This window comes from Stegostoma tigrinum, chromosome 1 (assembly GCF_030684315.1).
Source record: "Stegostoma tigrinum isolate sSteTig4 chromosome 1, sSteTig4.hap1, whole genome shotgun sequence".
Taxonomy (NCBI): domain Eukaryota; kingdom Metazoa; phylum Chordata; class Chondrichthyes; order Orectolobiformes; family Stegostomatidae; genus Stegostoma; species Stegostoma tigrinum.
Genome location: NC_081354.1, coordinates 58,943,528 through 58,964,804, shown reverse-complemented (window position 1 = coordinate 58,964,804; position 21,277 = coordinate 58,943,528). Strand labels below are relative to the sequence as shown.

General features: G+C 40.6%; 1 protein-coding gene across 2 annotated transcripts in view; it reads left to right on the top strand.

Moving 5' to 3' along the window:
- The first annotated feature begins 382 nt into the window (after positions 1-382).
- The window catches only part of LOC125453033 (testican-3-like), a 477,228-nt gene continuing 456,333 nt past the window's right edge, over positions 383-21,277 (top strand). For both annotated transcript variants that reach the window (XM_048532099.2, XM_048532093.2), the window contains exons 1-2: positions 383-518; positions 637-798. In XM_048532099.2, the coding sequence (XP_048388056.1) occupies positions 516-518; positions 637-798 (165 nt within the window). In that variant the 5' untranslated portion in view covers positions 383-515. The remainder of the gene's footprint in view (positions 519-636; positions 799-21,277) is intronic.

Below are 21,277 nucleotides of genomic sequence, written 5' to 3'. Positions count from 1 at the left end.
ATCCGTAAGAAATGGTGGTATTCTCGGGGTCAGACAGTATCGGCGGTCAGGAACTGTCTTAACTTTTCAAGCCGAGATGACCTCTCGTTAGAACAGAAATTTAAATAAAAATGCCCGTGGGAAGGAAGGGCAAGCAGAGTAGATGTGATCGGGGAAAATCTATCACTTGGTGCCTACAGGACACGTCTAACATTAATTTGTCACCACAGCGTTGGCCCTTTCGCGCGGTAACTTGTTTCTTTTAATGCAACACACTTAAATAAACCTTCGCGTCACCACCTGCCTCCTGACCAGCACCTTCGCGCCCAGCGTGTGGAGCGCGCCCAGAGAGAGGGCGGGGAAGTGGAAGGGTGAAGAGCCCCGCGCTCGCCTCCGGGGAGGGTTGGAGCGAGCGCGCGCGCCTCGCACTGCATTCGCGCCCGGCGCGCGCCCTCGCTGCCTGGAGTCCCGGCGCTCGAGCCAGTCGCGTGCGGAGGCTGCATGTAGCTCCAAGCTGCAGCGAGAAGCAAAGAGTAATGGTATTTAGCCTTCACATTGGGAATTTAAACACCCGGTTTTCAACTTGTTCTTGCGCGTTGCTTTACTCCCTTTTACTTATAGTGTCTTTCCCCCTTCCTTTTTGTCTCTCTTTCACAGATGATAAAGGTCCTGATATGTGTTGTTGTTGTAGCCTTCCTGCAAATAGAAGGCAGGCAACGGACGACGTCGGACAGCGGTAATTTTCTGGATGATAAGCAATGGCTGACTACTATCTCGCAGTACGACAAGGAGCCGGGACACTGGAATAAATTCCGAGACGTATGTACCTGTTTCTGTGCTGTTGAGAATTTGTGCCTGTGGGTTGCAGTAGGGAGGGGGTTTGTGAGAGACGCTCTCTCGGAGTCTGTCTGGCTCTGCTCCTGAACTCTGGGCAGTGTGTACACTGTTTCCATCACCTGGCATTTCTGTCTTCAAACTCCAAACGTTCAAAATGTCCAGCTGATTTATGCTGCGCTAACAACGCTTCTTGGTTCAACTCTCGCCTTTTCCAGTAATAAGGCTCATTGGCAACGAATTGTGTCAAATGTTGATTTCAGACTGGCTTGAGAACTGGTATTTTTTGTTCACTTACAGTGCAGACACTTGTATATCTCTGCCCATTAAAAGCCCCCGAATTGATACGTTAAGCTTTCTAAACGTACTGTGTAAGCACAGTCCAGTTCGAATTGAACAGGTGCGCGAAGTATTCAAACCATGGAAATGTGGGACCAGGCAGGTGCCCTCTTTCAGCTGGTCAGACCAGTACGTTTTTAATATCTCTGCCACCGGACGACTTGACCTTACTTGACCCTTAACGGCTTTGCTGAGCTCTAATCGATTTGCGTTTATTATGTTTGGGCGGTCTGCCGGCAGTTTTCTCCCGACATTCCGATTCAGACGGTCAATCTCTTCAAAAAGTGGGATAAATATTTTCGAACAGAAGTCATTAAATTAGTGGCCTAATATTTTTCGCTCGTGTGTGTTGACAAGTGGGCGTTCAGAGAAAGTCAGCGATGGTGTTGACGATCTGGCTACATACATATAAAGTATTTTTTTCTGTAGACTAATCAGTGGAACCCCCAAAAGGGGCGTGAGAGATGATGAACAACAGCTAAGTGGCGCCTGATTTGCTTTTGAAAGACCTTGGTGGGTAAAATTAAACCGCAGTATTTTCTCCGTATAACAATCATGACCACTTAGCTGCAGGTATAATGTACCTGTTATTTACATTGGTGAGCTTAATGACCCACCTACAGATTAAGCAAAAAAACTAGAGACGATCAATAGTTTACGAGACCGCCCACATCGACAGCCAAATTTTGGTGTTCACCTTGTGTTTTATTTTGTTTCGATTGAGGTAGGTGACTTGGTTCTGTAACCTTAATTTTTGACAAAAAAAGGGAATACCGGGACAGGCTTTTTTTCAAAAAGTTTTTTTGAAGACAACAGAATAGGGAATAATTATCCTGAAACTTAAAGCTACTTACAGGTGAATTTTTTTTTGGGGGGGGGGAAGACTTGATCAGTTTTGTGCTAAAAATCAAACTATATCAGGACTAAAAGACAATGAAAAATCTAATTTGCAAATATTATAAAACCAACATACAGTGGAAATGTGACTTAAAACAAGAATATGCCAGAATACTGGGCTCAGGCAGCTCATGCAAAAAGAGATACTTGAGCTGCAAGACTTTGAGAGGAATGTGAGTTTATGATGTACACATTTAGGAAGAGCAAATTCAGGGACATTAGTTGACCTCACTGATGTGAGGATTGGATTAATCATCTTGCATCTGCTTACTGGCTCCCCTCATCCCATATTATCTTGTTTTTTTCTCATTAAGAAAGTCTCTGTAAACAAAGTACTGTGCTTTACTTTTGTGTGAAAGCCCTTATCATTGCAATATACTGATTTCATTACACCTATCTAGCTTTGTCAGACCTGTCGACAACCTCACCAAGCACCACTACTTTCTTGGTGGTCTCTGCATCCTGTCGAGATCGATAATAATCTGTGTGAGGGAGTGATTGTCTGCGATGTATTGAGTGAAATTACAATCTGAAGATTTGAAAATGCAATATCATGCTTTTATCAGCAGCAAATATAAGACTTATTTACCAAAAATTCTAAAATCATTTCTTGAATGGCAGTTGGAGCCTGTGTCTCATTCGTTACTTTTTGTTTTACCTGGTAAGTCTGAGACCTGTGATTCTAGCAATCCCTCGAACACTTGGCCCTACTAGATGATATGGCATAATGGAAGTGCATCACGCTGACAGTTATTCGTATCACTTTGGATGGACCTTGGTTCCTATTTCACCCACCAAGCACAGCAATCCAGAATGAATTTGATTCCGTGGAAAAGGAGAAACCAATATTTTAAATTATCCAATCTGCAAGGAGTTAGATTGTTTCTGCGGTCTAGTTGCACCCCTCCTTTTGGAGGAAACAACCTCTGCCCTGCTGGAGGCCTATATACCTGAACTCCCTTAGCATATAACTTAAGAGTCATGGTAGGGGGATGGGAATGTAGATTTTAAGATGTATAACATTTTTTTGCTCGGTCCATCCTGATAATGACTACTCACAAGGGTTCCTTACCACTGTGTAGGCATTTTCCAATGAAGGCTGAAACCTAATATTTTTGTTTTGTTCAATGGTTCTCAGGGACTACAGTTGGACTTATAGTGGAAAACCAACAGAAATACTGACGGGATTTAACACACTTCCACATTTTGTGCCTTGTTCTGTATGCATTATCTTGCAATCTCAAATATCCAAAGTTATGTCGGTGTGTGGCATTCTCACATCTAAGTTAGTAGGTTTTGTGTTCAAATTCCACTTGGGACATGAACACACAATCTATTGGTTGACAGTTTAGTGCAGCATCTGGAGGTGCTGAGTACCAGAGATGCCGCTTTCAGACTAGAATTGAAACTAAGGATGATGTGCTCATTCAAATGATGTTAAAGATCCTATAATATTATTCATTGGAGAGGTTGGGATTTCTGCATGGTGTGCTGGCTTATGCATATCCATCAAATAATGTAACTTACAGATTATATGATCATTTTCACGTTGCTGTTATGGGATCCTGCTGTGAACAAATTGGCTGTCATGGTTTCTAAATTACAGCAATGACTACACTTGAATAAAGTACTTAATTGTCTGTAAAGTGCTTAGGGATTTCCTGACTTTTTAAGGAGCTGTAAAAATTCAAATCCCATATTGAACTTTATCTACGAGTACTGGCCCACCAGGTCCATTTTTTTTCTGTTTGTAATATACCTGATTATTTGCATATAAGTTGGTCATAATTACAACCGTAGAGATTTTACTTAATATACAACTTCATGAATATTGTCAGCCTATTTATCAACATCCCTTTACTCTGACTCCAGCCCTGCTCCCTTCTTGTCACAAAAATCCAATCATAATTACTCTAGTTTTGATCTGCTCATTCAGAAGACAATATCCTGCGTTGCTTTGTTTTCATAAGCATAGCAGTAGCTGTACCCAATCCTGTTCTACATTGAATATACACTTTCTTTGCTTTCTGATTTCAGTTTCTGAAATAACAATGCATTAGGACAAGTTTTAAAAAATACAAAACATTGCAGATGCTAGAAATCTGAAACAAAAATAGAAATTGCTTAGGAAAACTGAGCAGGTCTGACAACATCTATGGAGAAAAATTAGAATCAATGTTTTGGGCCCAGCGACCCTCCTAGACACAGCCAGACCTGCTGAGTATCTCCTGCAACTTCTGTTTTTGCAATATGTTAGAATATTTCCATAGGTTGTAAACACAGAATTTAAACTGGAACACCATGTTTCCCAACCTTGTTATTACAGCTAATTTTACAAGTACTACTGAAAATTGAAATTGTATCAAATGGTTCAATGCTCAGAAAATCAAATCATTCTGCTGTAATATCTTGTTTTGTCCTGGATTCAGACACAAACTACCCTACAGACATAAAAGCAATGCAAAACCTTTCCAGCTATTGTCATTATTGTTGTCTTCTACTCACTAGCCTGTTTTCTACTTTGTGCTTAATTCGACATTGAATATTGCTGTCCCCTCTTAAGTTTCAGATAATAGATTTTTTTTTGGGTCTGATCTTCATATAAAGCCAGGGCAGGTATTTTATGACTCTTCATATTTCTTGTGCTATATAAAATATGGAAGAAATATTGGAAAACAAGGAACACATATTGAGGTAGAGATATAGATTAGTAATATACAGGATGGGAATATTAATAGAAGAAAAATCAAAATTCAGAAAGAAGAAGGTAGAAGACATCATCTGTGTGTGGAACTTGAAGATGGCGAGGTTTTAAGTGATTATTGTATTAATGTGTTCACTATCAAGAAGAATTGTGTAGGGATAGTAATCAGGGAGGGCAATCGTGATAAACATGAACAAATCAACGTTGAGTGAGAGGAAATATTAACAAGTTTAGTGAGCTTACAATTGGATAAATATCCAGGCCCAGATAAGATGTATCCTTGGCTGGGAGGAAAGGGAAGAGATTACGAGGACCTTGTTTTTTTCAAATCTTCTCTGTAGATTGGAGAGATGATTGGAAGACAATAATGCTGATTCAAGAAGAATGATGAGCATAAACTTGCGAACTATCTGCCATCAAGTTTTAACATCAGTAGTAGGGAAACTCATGGAAAAAGTTCTGGAGAACAAGATTTGTCTCCACTTGGAGAGTCAAGGATCATCTGGGGCTAATCAGCATGGAGTTATAAGATGACGATCATGTCTGACAAATTTGATTGAGTTTATCTAATCTAATATGTATATAATCTTGAATATGCACCATTTCTGTTTAGCACATCTAGTAACATCTACTATTTTTATCAGATTTTTCATGGTCGGGCCTTGGTTTTCTGTGCCTCCTTAATCAATCTTCCAAGCTCCTGTTTAGATGGTTTGATATTTAAAGAGAATTTTTCTTGTAAGATTTCTGCCATTGAGTTTCTTAAAATCATTTCTAAAACTTTCCATACCATAGATATTTTATTTTTGATGCTTAATTTTGAAATTGTGCTTGCTACTGTGCTGACTAATTAACAAATCTTCATTCACAGTTAGTGGAAGGGTAGCTTGTTTTTTCTCTGCATGGAGCAGAAACTGGATTTGGGAGAATGTGGGTATAGCAGTGGATTTATGTTTTAAATACTTAGATCATAAAATTGCCTTTTCAGATTAATCGTACTGTAATACAATGTTGGGAGGAGGAAGGTGGAATAATTATTTTTACAGGTGCTAAAACAGCATGAGAGTATGGTTCATTGTTAAGAGCAGGAATGTAATTTTTCTTTTAAATAGCAATAATGCAACAGTGTTTCTGTCGGAACTGAATTAATTTTGTCACACAAGTGTAAGCCGTAATGCACAGTCATGAACAGCAATATGTATTTGAATACTTTGTTCTCCAAAATGCTTGCAACTAAAGGTTAACATATTTCCCAAACTTTAAGTAATAAGAAAGAACTTACAGCTAGGCTGCAACCTTTACCAGAAGGCAGGTTCAGTCAGCACTTACCTGAAAAAAGGCTGCAGGAAATGGCTTCCACAACAGCCAGCATTTTTTTGCGACTCCTAATAAGTGATAAAGCTACTATAGTGCCATCTATAGGAATTACAGGAAACATGTGGACACCCTTCAACGAGACAAACGCTCAGAGCTGCTATTAACTTGGAGTTATCAAAGACCACGTTTAATAAAATGAGTGTGGATGAATTTCTGTCCATCACTTTCTGTAGATCTCTTTTTGCTGAATTAGTTATTTATATCTGTATTCATGAAAATGTGATAATACAGTCAGGTAAGATGAGGTGAATAATATTTGATAAATTAAATTGTCAATCATAATTTTTTTTAAAATCTGTGATCAGTCTAGCTTATCGCTAAATTGCAGACCTGGAAAGATTTAGATAAGCTGTATTATTTGAGCTCCTTCTAAAAGATTTACTGCAACTATTTTAAATAACAGTTTTATTATTCGCAAAACGAGAATATTGATCCTACCTGCCATCAATGCTCTTTTTTTTGAAAGCAAAAACATTCAATTCAGCTTGCATCCCAGATATTTCATTAATGAAAAGGAAGCAATTTTTAAATTGTTCCAGCTGGAAAATTCAATGATGCCTTCTGGTAACAGAGAGCTGCTATGTGGGTTACCTACCAGGATAAGATTTATTCAGATGATGCCAATGTCCAGTCTTTATTTTTCTTTCTTTAATTACCAGAAGCAGTACATACCAGCATTATTTCTCCTCTTGGATACAAATTCTTTTTCTTCCCACGCACTTGCTTGTTATATAACTTCGAGATGTTGTGATCATACTCCTAACATCACCAGCTGCACATGCTGTTCAAACTGCCTTGGACCAGTTCTGAGGAAGGGTCACTGGACCTGAAGCGTTAACTCTGTTTTCTCCTCCACAGATGCTACCAGATCTGCTGAGCTTTTCCAGCAACTTTGTTTTAGTTCGTTGTTTGCCCAGGACTATTACTCACCTCAGTTTTGTTCATTAGTGGATTGTGGCCAATAACTAGCTGGGACAGTGTTTAATGCCTGTCCCTATTGGCTTTGAGAAGATCATGTTGATCTGCCTTCTGGAACTGTTGCACCGTAGTGCTGCTTGTAGACCAACAATACTGTTAGGGAGGGAATTCCAGATTTTGGCTGAATGATGGTCATGAAAAGGTGATATTTCCAAGTCAGGATGGTGAGTGACTTGTAGGGGAACTTGCTGGTGATGGTATTTGCATGAATCTGCTTCCATTGACCTTTTTAAGTGTAATTAATTGTTGTTTTTGTAGATTTTTTTTTAAGAATCTCTGAATTTCAAATGCACTCTATCTTGCAGTTGGCACACACTGTTGTTATAACAGTCAGCGGTGGAGGGAGAGAATGCTTATAGATGTGGTGCCAATCATGTGGGCTTTTTTTTTCCTGAATGGTGTCATCATCTTGTGTGCTGTTGACGCTGCAATTATTCTGGTGAATGGGTAGCATTGCATCACATTTCTGACTTGTGCCTTGCAGATGGTAGACTTTGGAATCAGGAAGTAAGTTACTCATTGTAAGATTCCTAGCTTTGACCGGCTGCTGTAGCCAGGATATTTTTAAGGCCAATTCAGATCAGTTTCTGGTTAAAGGTAAACCCCAGGATGGCGATGGTGATAGTGGAGATTCAGTGGTAGTAACACCATTGAATGTTAATATAGTGACTAGGTTCTCTGTTGTAAGAAATGGTGGTTGCTTAGCATCTGTGTGACATGCATGTTACTTGCCACTTTTCAGCCCAAATGTGGGCATGGCCCAGGTCTTGCTGCATTTGGACTGGATTGTTGATGACCGCTTCCATCACTCCCCTGATGGTCAAGAGTAGACTTATGGAGTCAAAATTGGCTAGGTCAGATTTTTCTAATTTTCGTTTACAGGATACATCTGGGCAGTTTTCCACATTGTCAGGTAGATGCCAGTAAGTAGCTGTAATAGGACAGCATGGCTAGGGCTGCAATAGGTTCTGCAGGTCAAATCTGCCGTACTTCTGCTGAAATGTTGTCAGAGCCTGTAGACTTTACAATACACAGTGCCTCCAACCATTTCTGATGTCACATCAAGTGAATCAAATTGGTTTAATACTGGCATCTATGTCAGAGGCCTTTGGAGGACACTGATTCAGCTCATCCCCTCAACAGTTTTGGTTCAACATTATTTTGAATGCCTTAGCTTTGACTTTTTGAAGTGCTGGACTCCCAAATCATTGAGGATAGGGATATTTGTGGAGCCAAATCCTTCAGTGAGTTGTAGACTTGCCAACCAGCTTTCAGGACTTGATATGGCGGGATTCCTGTGCTTTGATATGATCCTTTGGATGTGGTGTCACTTAGCTCTGATTATCACTTGCTGCTTAAGCTGATAAGTTGCCTGTGTAACTTCACCAGATCTTCACCTCACTTTTGTGTGCTAGGGGCTGCTCTTGGTATGCCTCCTGAACACTTCTTTGAACCATGGTTGATCCCCTGGTTTGATGGGAATGCAGAGTGTAGTTATGTCAGACCATGAGGTTGCAAATTGCTTTTGAGCATGATTCTGCTGATCCTGCTGGTCTAAGGCACAGCATGGATGCCCTGCCTTGAGTGGCTAGATCTGTTCATACTCTACCCCATGGTATTCTTGCCATTAACGTATTCTCAATGTGAAGTTGAACGTTGTCTCCAGAAGAGTGTGGAGTGGTCACTTCTACTGATATTGTCATGGACAGATGCATCTGTGGCAGGTAGATTGGTGAGGATGAAGTCAAATATGTTTTTCTCCTCTTGATTTGCCTCAACATCTGCTGCAGATTTTGTCTAGCATCTATGTCCTTTACGTTGCAACCAGCTTGGCCACTGGTACTCACGAGGTACTCATGAGCTACTTCTAGTGGCAAAGATAGAAGCTCCCCAGCTAGTGTATATCTTGCTGCCATGCCACTTTAATTGATTCTTTCATCAGGTGTTGAACACAGAGTACAGATTCATCAGCTGAGGTAGGGCGGTGTGTGGTAATCATCAGGAGGTTTTCTTGCCCATTTTTGACCTGATACCATGAGACTTCATGGGGTCCACAGTCAAACTTGAACGCACATGTCAGCTCCCATCTGACTGTATGTTACTGTGCTGCCAGTGCTGCGAGACATACCAGGTCAGTGTTGGTCATGTCCAGCCCATTCTCTCTAAGATATTAATTTGAGTGTGACTCATCTGTTTCACAGCTCTCCCAATTGTGGCAATAGATGCAGATATTAGTAAGGACTTGGCAGGGTCGACGGGGCTGTCCTTGATTTCCAGACAAAGTAAGGATGGAAAGTTTCTTCCCTTTGATGAATTAAAACAGATGGGATTTTCCAACAGCAATTTGGCAATAGTTGTTGGGTATCATTAGAATTTTAATTCAATTAATAAATTCAAATTCATCCTCCGCTGTGGCTTGAACCCAGGTCCTCAGAACATGATTTAGATCTCTGGATTATTTGGCTATCGATAATACCACTATGCCATTTCCTCCCCATCTTTCCATGTGTGTTGAATTTTATAATAAAACACTTGCATTTGTATAGCATCTTTCAAAATTACTGGTGGCTGCAAATAAATTCTGAAACAAAGGACGTACTTAAGTGTAGTTTGGTTTACCAAACATGATAATCAACTTAGGAAAACTCAGCTCCAACAAGCAGTAATTGATGAGTTTTCTGTGTTGATTGTGGGAAAAATATTGGCCAGAATGTCCTCTAGATGGGAGGACCCCAAAAGATGTGCTGCACAGGGAATTGGCCATTAACAAGAGAGCACGAGGATGACCTCATCTGCGTTTCAAGGACGTCTGCAAAAGGGACATGAAGTCAATGGACCTGGACGTCGAGAGATGGGAAGACGTCGCAAAAGATCGTTCGCACTGGAGACGGGAACTAAACAGAGGGTTGGAGCGAGGAGGGAAGAAACTGAGGCTTGCCGCTGAGGAAAAGCACGCTCGATGGAAAGAAAGCAACATGGCAACACTAGAGGAGAGTGTCTTCAAATGCAGTCGCTGCAACTGAGACTGGTAACTCCCGTGTGGGGCTGTATAGCCACAACAGACACTGCGCTATCACCAGCAGCTGAATCAAAACTCTTCAGGCGCGGGTCCATGATCTCTCGAGACTGACAGATGACTCACACATTGGCCAGAAGTTCAGGTACTTCTTTTCTTTTGAACTAAAGCTGTGGAATCTTTTATATCCATCTGAAAGAATAAATGGGATGTCATTTAATGTTCATTCAAAAAGTGATACATCTGATAGTATTAATGGTATATGTTTATTTTTGTTTAACTCTTGGTGTGTGACTTGAGCTTACAACTTTGACTCGAGTGAGTACAATCAACTGAACTTGTGTTGAAGCCCAAGTTAAAATGAACTACTGAGGGTTCAAATGAGCATTGAACAGCAATGCTCCTGAGATGCTGCTTGGCCTGCTGTGTTCATCCAGCTTCACACTTTATTATAATGAATCTTGCTGATTTTGTTTCCACACAAAAATATACGGACCAAGTCTTCCCCATGGCATGAATTTGAGCTTATACTCTTATTTGCATTCCTGTAACTATCCTAACAAATTGAAACAAAATTTGACTTGTTCGATTGCTATAATAAGTGGCATTTCAAATATTTATTTCATATCCTGTGCCAAAACAATTGTGGACCACGTCAGAAATCGCACAATAACAGATTTATTTGAAAACACATGTTTTTGGAGTCTTGTATCAGTGATAATGGGAACGGCAGATGCTGGAGAATCCAAGATAATAAAATGTGAGGCTAGATGAACACAGCAGGCCCAGCAGCATCTCAGGAGCACAAAAGCTGACGTTTTGGGCCTAGACCCTTCTTCAGAGAGGGGGATGGGGTGAGGGTTCTGGAATAAATAGGGAGACAGGGGGAGGCGGACCGAAGATGGAGAGGAAAGAAGATAGGTGGAGAGGAGAGTATAGGTGGGGAGGGGATAGGTCAGTCCAGGGAAGACGGACAGGTCAAGGAGGTGGGATGAGGTTAGTAGGTAGGAGATGGAGGTGCGGCTTGGGGTGGGAGGATGGGATGGGTGAGAGGAAGAACAGGTTAGGGAGGCAGAGACAGGTTGGACTGGTTTTGGGATGCAGTGGGTGGAGGGGAAGAGCTGGGCTAGTTGTGTGGTGCAGTGGGGGGAGGGGGCGAACTGGGCTGGTTTTGGGATGTGGTGGGGGAAGGGGAGATTTTTGAAGCTGGTGAAGTCCACATTGATGCCATTGGGCTGCAGGGTTTCCAAGCGGAATATGAGTTGCTGTTCCTGCAACCTTCGGGTGGCATCATTGTGGCACTGCAGGAGGCCCATGATGGACATGTCATCTAAAGAATGGGAGGGGGAGTGGAAATGGTTTGCGACTGGGAGGTGCAGTTGCTTATTGCGAACCGAGCGGAGGTGTTCTGCAAAGCGGTCCCCAAGCCTCCGCTTGGTTTCCCCAATGTAGAGGAAGCCACACCGGGTACAATGGACGCAGTATACCACATTGGCAGACGTGCAGGTGAACCACCCAAGACATTTTTCCATCCCCACCCTTGTCTGCTTTCCGGAGAGACCACTCTCTCCGTGACTCCCTTGTTCGCTCCACATTGCCTTCCAACCCCACCACACCCGACACCTTCCACTGCAACCACAGGAAATGCTACACTTGCCCCCACACCACCTCCCTCACCCCTATCCCAGTCCCCAAGATGACTTTCCATATTAAGCAAAGGTTCATCTGCACATCTGCCAATGTGTTATACTGCATCCATTGTACCCGGCATTTAGTCCACACTTCCTAATACATCTTCCTGTTACTGTTTCTGTCATAGTTTTTCTATCTCATTTTTCAATCATACATCACCTCAACGTTAGACAGGGCTAAAGAATTAAATGGCTTAGTAATGTGCAAATCCAAGGTGAGGAAAGTGGCTAAGAGGCTACAAAATACACAGTATCTTTAATCCAACCAATCCTGGCTAATCAGTTGGGAAAATTAATGAACGGATGTTTGAATCAAGTTTTGCAAAGTAGAAAACTTTTACAATAGCATTATTTAATTTACACACCGTTGTTTTCTCATATCTTTTATCACGGTTTTTCCTTCAAGGTCTCAGCATTTTGAGATGGACTAAAGTCTCAAAAGGCTGGTTTGCACTTAATCACAGCTTTCTCTCTGCCTGAAATTCCCTGGGTGCTGCAGTATGAATATGCATTAGGTACAAAATTCTTGACCTTACATCAGTGTGGTTTTCTCACCATACATGCAGATCTGTATGCTTTATCTTGCAACAGGTTGTGATTTTAATTTTCCACCTTGTGTGAATATCAGTTGGGGGATACATTTTCATGTAATTAATTATTTATAAAAAGCTTTATGATTATCCAAGGACTTGATGTAATGTATAGATTCCCATGATCTGTGTCTTAACAAGCTCCATCTCAAAGTTGTTGTTAAGGCCCTCATTTCTATTTCAGAAATAGAATGTGTGCTAGGATCATATGTCTTTTAAGCCTATCTCCCTGTATTGTTGAGGGAAAGTATGAACCATTGATATCTGATATTTAAACATCTGGTATTAGAAAATTAATTAGTTCTTGATTTTTGGTACATGACAGCGTTAGAACATAGGAATTGCTGCATGAGGAAAGATCAAACTCTGTAGTTCAGCCTCCTGTTCTGGTGATTGTCTGACAAGCTCGTTCTGTTTTTGACAAATCATTACAATTAATCTGTTGGTCTATAGGAAACCCAAAAGTGAGGAAAAACCAGTGGTGGATTTCAAACTCCACTGTTCCTGTTGAGCATGCTACATTTATCAAATAACATATTTCAAATTGCTCACACTGTATCCCAAAATATGTTCTTTTCCTGAAAGAAATCGATAGAACTATAATTGAATAAATCAATGTTAGCTGCTTGCACTATCTCCCCGTGGATCTCTGTGTTCTACAGATTAATGCCATGTTGATTGTTACCCATTAAAGTGCAGGACATGTCCTTTGGTTCTTCTGTTGTGAAGATGTTTGAAATAATTTGTCAATATCTGTGTGAGCTGGCCCCTTTAGAATGCTGTAAACAGCAATTGTGTTTCATCCGTCTGTTTTTCTAGTGACCGTATGCCTCAATAATTGCAACCCTCAATTTCCTTAGTCAGACTGTTTGTTCTCCTCTGTATTGTTTAAATTTCTGCAATATCTTTTCAGTCGGTTGGTGACATGATTTGTACACCATGCTTTATGTGCGATGTGCAAAATGATTTATAAACTGTCAGGATTACCTTGCTATCTCCATTCAGTATTACCCTTCTTAATACAAACAAACATCTGATGTGCTTCCCTTACTATCACTGAATTTTAAGACCCTAATTTGTTTTATCACTCACACAATGAGTGTGTTGCTGGCTGGGCCAGCATTTATTGCCCATTCCTAATTACCCATGAGAAGGTGGCTGTGAGCTGCAATCTTTAATCACTGCAGTCAATTGGCAAATTTGTTTTTTGGAAGGCATGGTAGGATCCTATTAGGCCGCTGAATCAAAATCCTGGAGCTCCCATCACCTTGCCAAGTGTATTTAAAAAATACTTTGTAATTTTTCCTTTTCAGAGGTTTTGTTTACACTCGGAGACACCCTAATTTCAAATTATTTTATAGAGGAATCAAACAAATCTGATCCCAAAAGACACTCCTGCTGGACTCTACTGGGGTTGCATTCTCCAATTTCTCTGCCACCACCTTCTGGATTTTGCTGGTCAACTAATTAGAAGTGTTCAATGTTCCACTGATTCCTACTCTCCCACCTCCCCACGCGCACCCCCCCCCCTCCGCCCAGTATTCTGTCAAACAGATTGATGAGCAAACATTTAATTATTTTAGTTTCTTTCAAAAATTTGAGAAAGTCAAGTAAACTGAAGAAATTTTGTTTCACGCAAAAGCTATTAAATTAGATTGGATTTCAGAAATTAGACTATCTGAAAATTAGATTAGCAGTATGGAGCTGGAGGAACACAGCAGGCCAGGCAGCATCAGCAGAGCAGGAAAGTTGATGTTTCAGGTAGGGACCCTTCTTCAGAAATGGGGAGGGGAAAGGGAGCTGGGAAATAAATAGAGTATAGGGGTGGGGCTGGGGGAGGTAGGTGGGATGGTGATAGGTGAGTGCAGGTAGGAAATGGTGTGGTTTGGGCAGTGGGATAGGTGGGGCGGATAGCTGGGACAGAAGATGTTATGTCATGTCAAGGAGTTGGGGATGAGAGGGAGGCTTGGACATGGAATGAGGCCAGTGGGTGGCGAGATTTTAAAACTGGCGAATTCCATGTTTAAGCCATTGGACTGTAGGCTCCCAAGGCAGGATATGATATGTTGTTTCTCCAGTTTGTGGGTGGTGTCATTGTGACACTGGCTGAGGCCCAAGTTGGACGTGTCACCCAGGGAGTGGGAGGGGGAGTTAAAATGGTTGGTGACCGGAAGGTGTTGTCAGTTGTTGAATATGAAGTGCAGATGCTCTGTTAAACTGTCTCCGAGCCTACGGTTGGTCTCACCAATGCAGGGGAGGCCACGTTGGGAGCAGCAGATACAGTAGACCAAGTTGATGGATGTGCAGGTGAACCCCCATCTGATATGGAAGGTGTTTTTGGTTCCTTGGATGGAGGTGAGTGGGAAGGTGTAGCACTTCCTGCGGTTGCAGGGAAAGGTGCTGGGGGTGGAGGGGTTAGTGTGGGGTGTGAAGTGGATGAAGAAGTCACGGAGAGAGTAGTCCCTATGAAAGGTAGACAGGAGTGGGTAGGGAAATATCTCTTTGGTTGTGGGGTCGAATTGTAGGTGGCGGAGAATGATAAGTTGGATGTGGAGGTTGGTGGGATGCTATGTGAGGGCGGGGGGGGTGGATTCTGTCTTTATTTTTGTTGGGTGGAGGGGGATTGAGGGCAGAAGCCTGGGAAACACGAGATGCGGTTGAGGGCATTTTTGTGATCACTGGAGGGGGAAAGTTACAGGTGTTGAAATAGGTAGACATCTGGGATGTGCAGGAGTGGAATGCCCCATCTTGGGAGCAGACATGAGGAGGTGGAGAAATTGGGAATAGGGGATCACATTCTTTTAGGAAGGTGGGCAAGAGGAGGTGTAATCTAGGTAGGTGTGGGAGTCGGTGGGCTTGAAATAGATGACGGTTTCGAAACTGTCTCCATCTCTGGTGACAGAGAAGCCCTTGAAACTGTTAAATATGAAGAGTCACTATTTATTTAAATCCTGCTAGATACATCTGCAGTGGTTAAGAGAAACACTGACAAAGAATTTTGAAAATCAATTAATGTGCTTTCTTCTTCCATCTAGTCCCACTCAAATAGAAACAACATAAAATGGATACTTAATATTTTATCAGGAAGTTTTTTAAGGTGTGTGTATGAATAGTTTACAGTTTTGTGTTTTATGGTAGCCATGTGTTTATTTACTATCAGCTCTTGAAAATACTGCAATTTTCCCTGATTTGGTAAATTACTTCAGTGTCTGTTTTTCAATTTCTTTCACTTAGCTCCAAGTTACTTAACACTACAAAACCACAGGACATCACATCAGTGTTGTCCAATTTTATCATTGGTTGGTTTTACTGTAGCGTTGGATGACATAGTCCCCCCAACCCAGTATTTGCGATCCATAAGACCCATACTTGCTAAAATTTCAAGACATCCCTTCAGGTACAAAGGTGTGTGCTCGTTGGCTTTTGAAAAAATGCTGAAAGTTGTCTGAAGCCCTAAGGTCCTACCCAGACCTGACAAATTTTTCTTGGGTTGTAGATCATGTATGACCATTTAAATAATCAATTGCCTCTGCTGAAATTGGTTTTTGGACTACCTGGTGTCTGGAAGTCAAAGAATGGAGATTAGGCCAGAAAGGATCAGATGTATTCTTTGTACATTTCTTTTGAATAGTCAGGTATGTCTTTGGAGACATGAGGTATCCATTGCGGTGGTCCTCGGACAGCCTTAGGAGTGGGTTTCAGAGATCTTTGGAGTGAGGTGTGGTGGAATGGGCCTGCAGATCAGGTACCCTTTGGGATTGTTAGTTATGTAGATGCTTGTGGATGAAATTTTCAAATCCGCTGTCCAAATTATCAAGAAGTGTCTTTGTGAATTGGAGTGCTTTCCTCAATATAGTGTAGTCTACAACATAGTTTTAAGTAACAGAAATTTACTTGTTCTCCTCTGTCTGCATCTATGTACATACAAGCTGCTTTGACATGATTAGGGAAGGGGAAAATGGGTGAAAGCTGACATAAAGAGTTCGAGGGGCATGAGAGATGTGTAGATGGTTTAGTTAATATGAGGATCACTGGGGATAGGTAGGGTGGTAAAGGAGTATAATAGGCCACAGGATATAGGTGGAGGAACATAGAATTGCATATTGTGTATGAGGGACCATGGTGGGTGATTAGGATGTTTCAATAGTATGAGGGGCCATAGGGATCATTTGAGAGGCTAATGTTGGCATATGAGTTCAAGAGAATATTGCCTTTAGGTGGCACACATTGGCATTGGGGCCTGGGAAGTGTGTGGGAGCAAGTCGGGGGCTGTGACACAAGTGTCAAGCCTACAGCAATACTTCATCTTTCCTTCACTGGCTACAGTGCAGGAGCCCTGAGCAATGCTTTCTGTCCATCCGACCTTGGGAGCTGTTAGCCTCCTCCACTCTGGTTAAACTTTGAATCCTGACACCTCTCCCATACCTCCAGATGGAAAATGGGAAGTGCAGTTGGCCTTAAAAGATCGGTTACAAGCAACTGAACCAAGCAAGAAACTCGGGGCATTAGTGTTTACTAAACTGAAGATTCCTCTTGAATTCTCTATACCAGGAAACTGCTAAGTATGAAGCCTAGACTCTGTAATGGCATTGTATTATAGGTATTTTCTAATCAATTTGTTTAGACACTGCACATGTCTGGACCAGATGGAACCTGAACCCAGGTCTCCTGGCCCAGAGTAGGGATACTACCACTACATCACAAGAGCCCTCCTTGCACATTACCATAACAGCCCCAATTGCACAGTTATATACTGTTGCTGTGTGGGATTGTTTAATTGAAAGGTGGTCTAATTGTAGTGATTAAGATTATTAAAGGAATTGATAGGGCAGTTAGTATCTCTTTATAGCCTCTGGTAGGGAATGCAGAGCAATGAGGCATGACATTAAAATTAGCGCTAGGTAATTGAAAATTTCAAAACAGATTTTTTTTCCCCCTAGTAAAGGATATTAAGGAACTGTAGTGGGTAAATTGAGATTACAGATTAGCTGTGGTCTAATTGAAGATCTGACGAGACTGAAAAGCCTATTCCAGTTCCTGTATTCCTAATAGTAATTTGTGAAAGAATTTGAAATTGTTGTTGACTGTCATTTCTGGTCTTTGAAGCAAGTTCATTATTCCACCAATATAATTTCTGATTTTTAAAAAACCATTTTGGGAAAGCTACAGTACGTTTTATGATTACAGCAGTAGAAACTGGCAGATATAAAATTTGGGCTTTTTGAGAGAACAAAAATGCCTTTTTTTAAAATGGCAGTTCTTCACTGCGCGATGCTGTTCAAATAATATTCATTGTTTTTGTTCAGTTAATGCTTCCTAAAAGAAAAGATATACTGCATGAATGTCACCAGGTATGATTTTTAAAGTTGATGTAACCTAAGAAAACAATAATGCAGTTTCACATGGCAACTTGGAGTCTGGGATCAAGCATGTTTCAGATTGCAGAACTGAATTCAACTCTTCAGCTGTTGCTTTTGTCATTAATCTTTGTCTAACTTTCCCGTTGTTTTGAATCACTGCTCTAAATGCTTGAGGCAATAGTTTGCCACTAAAATTAACAGCTGCAGCCTGTATCCAATTGTTGAGAGCAAACTAACAAAAATTGAACGTGTCCTTCATCAGTATGAACTTAATGTCTTCAAATTGGAAAATTTCAACATTTATGTAAATGATAGTATGTGATTACCTTACAAACATAAAATTGTAACTGCTGTGTGAGTAGACATTAGAAGTGATTTCTGAAATATTTCTAAGAAGTGGCACTTGCAGATTTAGCAGGAATTAGAAAATTGCAGATCAGCATACCATGATGTGTATTTGATTTATTGGATTAAAAGTCAAGAGCTACAGGTCAATGAGTTTCAGAGTGGAGTTTCATTTGAGTGCTGCATCTGGTACCTGTTTGGGAAATCAGTGCTATTATGAAATTCTTAATTGTTGCAATAAATATTCCGTTGTCGGTTAAAACCATCCATTCCAAATCAAGGGGAAAACGTCTGTGAACTAACAGATGCATAATCTGTTTCCTTTCCTTTTACTTCCATCTCCCTTTCTAGATCTAAGTTTTACCCCACAAAACGTGCATGAAAAACAATCTTTAGTTGGTTCTAAATTGACTTGATAGTAATAATGAAGACAAAGACATTACATTTTTCTGAAGGTTGCACATCATGGGTCTGGAGCTAAACTTATGATTTTGTCTTTATGGTAAACAATTTCTCTCGTGAACATACTTGTCGGGAATCTTTATGACTATCAGCGGTTGTGTAGGAATTTTCATCCTTCAAATCCTAACTTTACTCTGGAATTGGTCAGATCTTCATATGTCTATAATGGGTGAGAGTTGGACCTTTGTTGTGGAAATACTAGGAAGATTTGAGTAGGATTACAACATTAGAATTAGATTTATTGTCACGTGGCCTAGAGGCAGAAAATTGAGCATGCAGTCCTGGCATAAAGTGGTGGGAGCGCTCAAGTGACCATTTGTCCCATTTAGGTCATTAAGCACCTCTTCTGTGGTTTCCCTGTTGTAGGTTGGTTCCCATGTTAAAATTCATGCATTGAAATAGCAGTGAGTCTGTTGATATTTACAATCTTTCAGTAACATATTTCTACGAAAAGCAAAAAAAGCACATAAAATGCTCAAATATGCATTGTTCACACAGTTGAGAAAAAATAGCTTATGAATTCAAAAATCTGTTTGATATCTTGCTAAGTATATTTTGCTGACTGAGTCTAAAGGCAAGACACCAATTCTAGGAGCTTTTATAGTTTCCAAAGTTGCACAATCCCCTAAGAGAACAACAAAACTTTCTCCCCATATCTGTTCTAACTGGGCAACCTGTAGTTCTGGACTGACCCACAAGAGGAAACACCTTGGCCACATTCACCTGATCAAGAACATTTCTTGCTACTTCCAGCAAGTCACCTCTTACTTTTATAAATTGCAGTGGAAACAAGACTAGCCTGTCAAACCTATCCTTGTAAGAAATTCCATTTTTTCCAAATATCAATCTAATGAACTTACTCCAGTATGTTTACATCCTTCTCGAAACCATAGTGATCCATAAAATGTGGAAGGAATGCCATCATACTGCGTGCTTCAAAGAAGCGGAGCATTGAAGCTGGCCCCAAAGCACTTGCCTGCCCCCTCCCCACTAACACTGGAGAAGTTAAGAAAGAGAGTGAAGAGATGACATGATAGATGGTACTTTTAAAAATATCCTTCTTTGATCTTTTATGTAGAATATGATGGTGCTTTGTGCTTTATAGACACAGTTTTTATACAGTAGTCTCCGGTGGCTTTATTCTCAATTGGATTTTTGCCATATTTGCAGGTATAGGATCTTGATGGGATAGAGCTGTGCTCCAGGTGTTTTGGATTTGGGAAGGTAACTGGAGCCTGCAAAGCTCTGGTTTTTGTTTGATTAAGCGAAGTATGATGTGGACATGGTGATCTGAATTTCAGTGTGTTAGGGGGATGCTCGGGTGACATGGGGTGATGCTGCCAGTGGTGGCTGCAGGAGAAAAGGCAAGCCCCTTGCTCTTGCCTGTTTTCTCACTAATGACTTCCATGGTGTACTCTGAAACTGTCTGCTAAGAAGTGCTAAAGATTGACCAGTTTATCCTCTCTGTAGGGAGTGTCTGGCATCTGGTAGCAAAGGACTGAACAGCTCACCTGAGATCAGAAAATAGAATATAGAATGTGAATCTGCATTTCACAATATTGTGGAAGTGCACATTATTATTCCAGTGGTACATTTTAAGTTAGTTCCAACAATATTAATTTGCTGATCAGTATAATTTATGATTTAAGGTAAATCATAATGGAAACATATTTTCAGGAGCAGAATAATTGAAACAGGTTTTGTTATCTAGGATACAAACAGTAAGAATCCCCATCTAGTTACCATTATACAGTTATCTATTTACACCTAATGTGTATCAGTGATATCAGAAAGCTGTATAACTACTGCACGACTTCAGTGTTTCACTGTTTTACTAAATGAGGGTTTCGGTGCCTTTTTTAACAATTTAGTATTTTATTGTGAGCATTCAGTTTATTTTGTGTTGCAGGCCAGTATACTAAAAGGATACATAATGCTTTTTATTTTGGATTTCAGTTTTGGCTTTTCACCTTAACTTACCATTAAGCCTATACACTGCGATCCTACAATGCATCTTGCTAGTGCATTCTTTCCACTGAAACTTCTGTATATTTCCTAGCCAGGTGCCTTTCTATTCAAGGGTACCATAAAGTTATTCAGTACATTTTAAATGTCAACATGCATTGTTTAATGGCAATGTATTGTCATAAATTTAAATTGCAGTTAAATAGGTTGCAAAGAAGTGTAGCACTGCAAGGTTACCTTGTTTCAAACCAAATGAGAAAGAAGTAAGTTGTCCAAATATAAAGCATTCCATGACCTGAAGACTTCCTAAAATGCTTCAGTGATAAATTATTTTGAACTGTAGTCATTTCTAATGCATAAACATTAGTGAATTTGTGCACTGCAAAGTTCCCAAAGGAGCAGAACCAAACGACTTGTTTGTTTTTGTTCTCATGTTGGTTGAAGCTTGGAAAACTCAACTCTTTTTCAAATAGGACCATGTGCAAAAGTGGACAGAAGATCTGATCATAAGATTGTTATCTCATCTGAGTGACACCACTTGTGGCGGTGTGCAAACAACTCATGCTGCATTGGATTGTTAATCTAGATCTTGTGCTCAAGATCTTTAAGTACAATGCTTAGTAAGAGTTGGTGAATCTGTCAAGTGGAATGGTTTACTAAATTGAAAATGTTGGTGAGAGAGGAATTCAATACAGCCGGATAAAGAGGTACTATGTAATTTATTTGAAGGAATAGCAGCC